General features: G+C 41.1%; 1 protein-coding gene across 1 annotated transcript; it reads right to left on the minus strand.

Annotated features, from left to right (window-relative positions):
• Positions 1-3,225: 3,225 nt before the first annotated feature.
• On the minus strand, positions 3,226-7,506 carry LOC119330438 (phosphopantothenate--cysteine ligase 2-like). Its single transcript, XM_037603542.1, has 9 exons — positions 7,168-7,506; positions 6,934-7,081; positions 6,779-6,823; positions 6,523-6,608; positions 6,219-6,271; positions 6,027-6,086; positions 5,431-5,532; positions 4,086-4,205; positions 3,226-3,897 (listed from the first exon to the last, which is right to left on the minus strand). The coding sequence occupies exons 1-9, from the start codon at positions 7,475-7,477 to the stop codon at positions 3,652-3,654; spliced, it is 1,170 nt and encodes a 389-aa protein (XP_037459439.1). The 5' UTR covers positions 7,478-7,506; the 3' UTR covers positions 3,226-3,651.
• Positions 7,507-9,029: the final 1,523 nt, after the last annotated feature.

A 9,029-nucleotide genomic window follows, 5' to 3' on the forward strand; every position in this document is an offset into this window, starting at 1 on the left:
ATAACGTGACTGTAGAGGAGCCAAACCCCACGGGAGGGTAGGACAAAAGATGTCATGCAAGTTCTTATTATAAGCACGTATGACTATATACAGAATATATGCGTATATTACATTGATGAATTGGAGCTAGTTCTGTGCCGCCCTGGGTTACAACTGTTACATGATGAATGTTATCCAACATAATTATCCATCACCGATCCAATGCCTACGAGCTTTTCACAATTTGATCTTTGCTACGTTACTATTGTTGCTGCTGTTACAATCACTACAAAAAGTGTTACTGCTACTGTTGCCATTACAATTGCTTTTGTTGCCATTGCTATCAAACTATCGTACTTCCGTGCTACTGATCACCTTGGTGTGGATATTTAGTTCTCCAGGTGTGATTGAATTGACAACTCAACTGCTAATACTTGCAAATATTTTTTGGCTCCCCTTGTGTCGAATCAATAAATTTGGGTTGAATATTCTACTCTTGAAAATTGTTGCAATTCCCTATACTTGTGTGTTATCAACGGTACCTAACATGCACCACGGATGACGACGCATGACAGACGCATAGTGCGCGCCTATTCATCAATAGTGACCAGGGTATGGCCCTCTTGTTCGCGTCGGGCCAGATGTGATGTCGCAGTTGACTTCGGGGAGCCGGCTGGCTGGAGCAACCGGCTGCGGGCGCAAGCCAGGGCAGCCGGCCCGGGCAGGCGGGCACCCTGCCCGACTCGCCGTCTTGGGACTACCCGGGGTCCCCTCCCCCAGACAATGGGGTGTTGCGTCCTCTAGATTTTGTTCTTTAACATTTTCTTTATTTTCTTCAAAGTCTAGAGGTTTTAGCAATTAAAGACACAAAAGCATGCAAATGCCCTTCACGACATTTTCTCAATAGATTACTCCAAATAAAATTAAAACCTTGCATGTTTTGGTTAGAAAAATTACATGCATAACTAAAAATTTATAGATACATTTAGGATGTATTATCATCACCGAAAAATTACTGGTAAGTAGTAATAAGTTAATGCTCGATCGATTCACCAACTAATAAATTGTGTAATTGACATTATAACGTGTTTAGGTGTTGTCGACATTGTGTAAACTGTAGCAATATAATTTGTGATGATAATTATCAATCAGTAAATTGCTCTATGCTCGTTCAAAATGTCTAGGTACGGTAGTTTGGTAGTTGCTCAAGATGTCACAGATTGATTTAGTAATGACTAATTTCGTTTTTAGCAATAATATATGATATATTTCCAAAAACAATACATGTTTAATTTATAAATTAATTGAAAATATGATTTAGTTACATTGGTTTTTTTAATTATAATAAAATTTTAAATTTTAAAACCCCATTTTCCATTTCATTGAAACAAACAAACCTAATTGAGAAGATGTGGAAAACTACTGTTGATGCGGATCAAAACATAAATGATTGCTTCGAAATATCTTGGTCTGCTTCTCGTAATGATTGTGAAAATCAGTTTTTCGAAAACAATAATCCTTCCTGGTTTCTAGTGTAATCTATCATGGTCATAATATTAGTTTTCTGAAGTATTTGGTTGTGATTATACTATTTAATTGAACTTGGGTAATTCAATACAAACATTATCACATATTTATACTAAATAAATTTACTTTTGTTGTCGATGTAATAAATCTCAATAATTTTTTTTGTTGATGTCATATATATCATACATTATTAACTATTATATTTTATTGTATTTTAACAATATTTAATCACACAATTGCATTGGTAATATTGTAATTAAATCTTGCAATTAGATGCATATTAGTACGAAAACACCAATGCCAAATTATAAACCATTTATTATGGAATTTGTGTTACTTCTAGTTTTTGATATTTTGGTGAACTGGATTTTATCTAACCAAAACCAGGCATATAAGATGACAAAACCACATATAATGTGTATTTATATGTTTTTGTGCCTACTTCGGTATTTGTAAATATCTTGTTAGATTATTCCATAATGCACAAATGTGCCACATATACAAAAAAGTTAATAAAAGGTATACTTCCATATAGCTTTGGAAAAAATTGTATTTTGTTAAAGCACACCTTCTAGAATACTACTTTAGCAATTACTATTTTTGTTTGTAGATATAATTTTTTTTGTATCTCTCATTGTGGAAAACATGTGATAATAAATCATGGATGTATGCTCTACGCCTTAAAACTACTATCGTTAGAAAAATAATGTTGACCAAACTATATAGCAAAATTCGACAACAAGGAAACTTTGTAAGCCTACAACTCTTGCTCATATGTCAGACAAGTTTTGGGAGTGGAAGTTGACTCGTACAATATCATGATGTTGTGCATTGCGAACTCCTACTCCCTGCCATCTGCTGATTTAGTTGTTTTTTAGTATCAATCTCTTGTGCGGATGGTGTATGAGTCTCGGCAATTTTATCGAGGTCATGAATTATTGCGGAGAGGCATTGATTTTCCTTTTTGTATCATTGATAAGTTTGAGCTAGCCACTTAGGAATTGCCTTGTGGCATGGATTTTGAAATTCCATCTCTGGATTGGCGTTCAACCAACAATAGGCGTATGACAAAGATTCTTGGTAAGATCTGCAAGTTATCCCGCTGCAACCATCACAACTCAAATTTGAATGGGTGGCATTCAGTTGAAGGAATCGTAGAATTTGAATCAAGAATTATGAGGATGGTCTGAAATTGTATCGATGTGTTCAACCACGTGCATTGTTATCAGGGGGGGATTTAGTTCCCATTCAGTGCCCATAAGCACATGAACTTTAGTTCCCATTCGGTATCCATAAGCACACGGTCAAGTTTCGCATGTCGGCAATAAGCCATTAATTACCCAAGTGAATTGGCGGCCTCACCTGAGAAACTAACCTCTCAGATGTCCAAACTGTAAATAACAACGTTCAACAAAAAGGGCCAACGTGTGTCGAAATGGTTGTTGTTTTTCTCTGGCTGGTACCATAGGATATTAAAATCCCCGCAATAAGCTTGGGGTGTGGGTTATATTTTGCAAGATTCAGCAGAATACTTCAGCTTTGCTGGGCAACCCTTTTTTGACTGTGAGTAAGCAAGAGAAACATTCATTCGGATAGAACTCAACATGCTTCATAACCCTGAACATTCATGGTCTCTGTTGCTATGCCCTTCCTGTGCACATTCACACACCTGTGCATGATTGTCTTTAGTGGGTCCAGTTCTGTAGCAGTATATATATGTAACAAAAAAATGGAGCTCCATCACATTCCAAACTTACCCTGTAACATTCACTACAGAATTGGTTGAACCATCAATGGTGCCGATCCCTGTATACGTACATTTGAAGCTGCTGTAACCTACCTATGGTAGATTATGCAGTCCAGGCGAAGGAGCCTAGATTCCCATTAATCAAATTTGAATCTCTCAAAATATACACATTTCAGATTTGGGGTTTGAATTGGTGAGACTTGTCCAATCCAAACCACCGCCGACGTCGATAAAGACAGGCATCACAGACGGTGTAGCACAACATAAGGGATAAGGGAGATGATCGCGCGTGCGATTCTCAAGAGAGAATGCTACTCCACTTACTGGTACGTGAATTAAACCAGGAGACCAATGAGCACAATAACTTGTAGCAACTCCTTATTCATCAAGACAACAGCTCATTTCTCTTGGTCCGGATTGGACTGCTTAGTGTGATCTGAATGCATCTTAACCAGGAGACCAATGAGCTGCTCTTCCAGGTCATTTTCCTTGCTCCGCCTGCTCACGGTCGTCTTCCCGCTGCTTGTGACCATGACAACCACGTCTTTGTAGTTCGCTAGCTCATTCGCCACCACCACATTCATACCATACTTTCTCAAAGCCGCCTCTGCCTTCTGTATAAGGATGTCTGGATCCGTCTCGAGCTGCAGTTTTGCAGGTACGCATTGCGGACAATCAGAATCATTACGCTGGATCTAGATCATAGTATGCCAGCACTTACAGGAAGTAATGAGTTTGGTTACTTTTCTTGAAAGCAGAAAAGGGGGTAGCCATTACTAGCTTACATCAGAATTTAGAAGGTGCAGGAAAAGGACATAACGAAGAACCTGACCTTGAAGGATACACAAAATGCAGAAGGGGCCCAATGGTTTCTGAGGATGAAAAGCATCTTAGGAACTTGACTGAGCTGCATGTTCAAAGGGCCACCTGCTGACTGGATTTTATGTTTAGCCTGCGATAATGCTTGTGTCAGGGATGAAAACAACTGAGACCTTGTAATGGTGCCAAACTATTATGTATCTTAGCAGAAGTTCCAGGGACCAGTTCTCTGACAGCTATCAACAAATAGTAACCTCCAGATACTAGTGCAACGCCACCACAAGTATGTGTACCATAATGCTTGCAAGGCTGCAACTACTTGTGCGTGTCACTTATGTAACTCCCCTCCTGCAAATGCGAATCTCGGGAGGGAGGGAGCATTTCAAGATTTGTGTGTTGTCATGTAAGCCTAACATGATGCTGAACGATGGACGGTTATCTATTAAAGAAGTATCAGGCAACATGGCAGCATAAGAGGACAATGAACACTAGGCATCGAGGCAGTTTGAACATTCTTCTCACATATATTTTTCTATCAACAAACTGATTTTCGTGGACCAAGTGACTCATTAAACCTTACCACACCATCTACACAACGAACAAAGCAAAATTATAAACCACGTACACTGACGATGGCAATATAGAATCCTATCGTCGTGATCATCCGCTAGGCACTAACTGATTGGTTTGTTTAAATATAAACGTTTTGTTGATAAACCAGTTTCAAAGGGCCACCTGCTCACTCAATTTTATGTTTAGCCTGCGATAACGATTGTGTCTGGAGGAATAAGAAATGGGACCTTGTAATGGTGCCAAATCATTATGTATCTTAGCAGACGTTTCACGGACCAGTGCTCTGAGTGCTATCAACAAATATTAACCTCCAGATACTAGTGCAATACCACCACAAGTATGTGTGCCATAATGTTTGCGAAGCTGCAACTACTTGTGCATGTCACTTCTGTCACTCCCCTCCGTCTGCAAATGCGAATCTTGGTAGGGAGGTAGGATTTCAAGATTTTTGTGTTTTCAGGTAACCCTAACATGATGCACGCTAATCTATTAAATTATCAGGCAACACGGCAGCATAAGAGGACAATAAACATTAAGCATCGAGGCAGTTTGAACATTTTTATCGCATAAGTTTTCCTTTCAACAAACTGATTTTCATTGGACCAAGTGACTTGTTAAACCTTGCTATGCCCTCTACACAACGACAAAGCAAATTTATAAATCAAGTACACTGACGATGGCAATATAGAAACCTATCGTTGTGATCATCCGCTATGCACTAGCATATTGGTTTGTTTAAATATAAATAGTGAGCATACAAAAAAATAAATGAAGATAGATCCTACCAAACTCTCCCATGGAACATAGAAGTCAGACACTGCAGCTGCACAATAAAACATTCCATGGCGCTCCAAGCAATTCATAGCAGTGGATACAAGCTGCAGTAACTGTTGGCAATACAAACAGAAACAGGTATTGCATCAGTATCTCATTCACAGGGTGAACGCATCATGAACCTGTAGCTAAGCTTTTACTGAATAAATAAATAAATGACTAGTTGCCACAAGTATTACATTCCATTTCTAAGACCGAGTGCAAAAAAAACATATTATATCCTACTCCCTCTGTTCACAAATATAAGATGCTTTGGATATTTCAATATGGGCTACATACGGACTGAAATGAGTGAACAAACAGACTAAAACGTGTCTATGTACATCCGATTCAGAAAAAGTCTTATATTTGTGACCAGAGGGAGTAGTTTTCTTCCAACATTATCCTCAGCATAACCCAGTAAGGCACTGAACCAAAGCTCTGATGAATTCATGAGAAACCACAAAAGACAGTAATATACCATCTCTGATCCAACATACTACAAAAATGCTTTATGGGCAGTATAAAATGTAGCAGCATGTGCTGGTAGGAAATAGGCGTGCAATACCTGAAGGTACTCAAAAATTGTGGTGAAAGGAAGTTTCAGAAGTAGACCTTCATCGATTGCCTGCAATCCAAGAATACAAGCCAGTGGTCATGGTAACATGTCTTCAATCTGAGTGGCAGCTGATGCATGATGCATCACAAGTGAATTCGGCATAAATAAATAAATAGGGGTGTTTGTAAATTATCGATATACCTTGCGATAACTGCTGATCGCTGTCTTGACCACCGTGGTGTGAGACTCTGGGACTGAGACAAGTAGCTCAAGTGAGCACATAAGTTCAAAAGCAGGATACAGAGTCATTTACTTAAATTACTGCAGAGCATTCAAGTGAGAAGGTTCGAAGACCAAATAAACGAGAAAGAAGAACACAGGAGGTAAAGAACATGAAACAAGTGTGGATTTATGACAAGACTGAGAAAGAAGCACAGATGGATCTGGTACGGTTTGCATGACATGGATAACTCAGGACTGCAATCACCAGACCAAATCAACAGACCTTGGATCTCTGATCCTTCGCCGAGCTCGAAAAGGTCGAGAATCGAGTCCTCCGGAAGAAACCTGCAGTAAGGCTGCTTGCTCCCGCTGCAAAGGGGAGCAGAGGGAGTGTCAACTGTCAACTCGCTGTTGACATTCATAACTGAATAAAAAATTGCTACTCGTAGAAACTAACTAGGCTAGAAGCATCCGGATAAAAAATTGGTTGACTAGTTGAGGTAGCCTCGTTGAGAAATCTCTGGGCCAGAAAGACTCACCGGCGGTGGACGAAGATGACGGCGTAACCGGCCTTTAGGAAATACCTGCATTTGCATTTGCACCAACAGTTGTCAGTCTGAACAAGCCGAAACGCGACAGTCAGGGGAAGCGGCTGTCATCGACAGTCAGGAGTAAGTGCTACTGTACTACATACTCGGTGGACGCGGCCCCGCGCTGGCCGGAGCTGAAGTTGTCGATGTAGCGCACGCAGCGCTGCTCCAGGGGCACCGTGGTGCCGCCGGAGGTGACGCAGACCACCCCCGCTACCGCCGGGGGCCCTCCTCCTCCTCCTGCGCCGGCGCCTGCAGCGCGCACACAAAAAGAACCGTCTTTCAGTTCCGTCGAGGCGAACCTAAAATTGGGGATTGATTCGACGGGGGCGACTTGCCGGCGGCGGAGCGTGCGCGGTGGCGGGCGACGAAGGCGGCGAGGCTGGCGGCGACGGCGTCGCGGTCGCGGAGGGGCGGCGCCGCGCGGAAGAAGGCAGCCGCCTCGTCGTCGGGGCTGTGGTGGGCAGCGCTGGTTGGTGGATCCATGGCGGCTGCCGCGCTGGTCTGGTGTGGGGGCTGTGGGCGGGGGAGGGAGGAGAGTGACACCAGTGACCCGGCGCGAATCTCAGAGAGGACGGGTGGGTGGAAAAATCGGTGGAGGAAGACAAGAAAAAGAACCTTCTGATCTGGAGTCAGACGCGCTACCATTGCGCCACGGATCCGGTGATGTCTCTTCAACGATATTGCCTCACTCTACTGCTGCACCCAAGGATTAGTGGGCTGTATATGTATTAGTCTTCTTGTGCTGCGTCATGTAAGCTTGAGGCCAAATGTATTCTTTTCAAATGCAAATCATCTTCAGAGAAAATCAATTGACATGCTTTCCCCGTGTTCTAAGGCGCTAACAACATGAATGTAGAACGCATTTCTGCAAAATAACCATTTGTAACACCGCCTTATAGAGATAGAGATGACTCATGGAGAGAAAAATATATTGATTGGCCTGATATAGAACAACAGATATTCTCACCTAGCATTCGCCTGTAAGAAAACAATGTTTTGTTGATTTACCAAAGTGGAAAAACTAAAAAGGAGGGTGAGTTATGGTACACCTTTCAAATGAGTAACCTTTTGTTAGGAAGAGACTAAACTCGGTCTAACATATAATAATTTACACGTCGGGAAATGAAAACCACCTCAAGCATCTTCATTCAGCAAATGCACGCCAACTAGATGAGACTACACTTGGACTTGACATGCCACTATTTCTCAGCTATAATGTACTCCCTCCGTTTCTAAATATTTGTCTTTCTAGACATTTCAAATGACTACTACATATGGATGTATGTAGACATATTTTAAAGTGTAGATTCACTCATTTTGCTTCGTATGTAGTCATTTGTTGAAATGCCTAGAAAGACAAGTATTTAGGAGTAATAATGTGGCATCTTCCTATCTATGATTTATTGGAAAGAAAACAATTAAATAGGTACTGTGAAGAACACTATGGTGTGGTAATCACACATAAAAAAGAGAACCATAGGGGCAAAGCAGACTATACGATGTACGTACCGAATAATCAATTGCTTCTACAGTAGTAGCAGCTCCATTAACCATCGTAAGAGTACAACTAACCTCTAAAGCAAACAGTTTGATATATGCACAAAATGAATCAATTTGTTCTCAAAAGATGTTTAAGCCGATCTGTAATACAGTCAACATGCTCGAGTAGGATGGATCAAAAGAAAAAAAATCAAAGGAGATCACTTTGCTCTATTGTCGGTAAGACATCCCATTGTAGAGTTAAAATATGAGGTTAATAATGAGTGGGAAAACGATGATCATCTAGATTTGGTTCTTTCATTTAATCATTTATGATATCAGCTAGACTAAAATAACCATTAGTCTGCATAATACACAACCTTAGGTGACCATAAGTGCATTTGCAGTCTAATGGCAGAAGGATTTCGATCTAGTAGATAATAGTGTTTTATGACAATAGAAGAAAAAAGTCAATTTTACTATCCTGATCTATTTTTCGGCTTCTTTCCCCCCCCCCCAAAAAAAAACCCAAAACGGACAAAACACCCCCTCGGCTGGTTTTTCTCCACCCTCTGTTGATGTGGCACTAGTCAACGGCGGTTTTGACCTGGGTGGGGCCCCCTTGTCAGGTTTCTCTCACCTCTCTCTCTCTCTCTCTCTCTCTCTCTCTCTCTCTCTCCAGGCACACCTACCGACGAGCAGAGTAGGGCCAGGCGGG

Source organism: Triticum dicoccoides, chromosome 7A (genome assembly GCF_002162155.2).
Source record: "Triticum dicoccoides isolate Atlit2015 ecotype Zavitan chromosome 7A, WEW_v2.0, whole genome shotgun sequence".
NCBI lineage: Eukaryota > Viridiplantae > Streptophyta > Magnoliopsida > Poales > Poaceae > Triticum > Triticum dicoccoides.

Bases quoted from the DNA above. Each gene is read 5' to 3' on its own strand.
- LOC119330438 (XM_037603542.1), bottom strand. From the start codon at position 7,477: ATGGTAGCGCGTCTGACTCCAGATCAGAAGGTTCTTTTTCTTGTCTTC. The intron at 6,272-6,522 runs GTCTGTTGATTT...TACTTGTCTCAG, and splicing joins CGAAGGATCAGAGATCCAAG to TCCCAGAGTCTCACACCACG. The intron at 6,087-6,218 runs GTATATCGATAA...CTTGGATTGCAG, and splicing joins CGATCAGCAGTTATCGCAAG to GCAATCGATGAAGGTCTACT.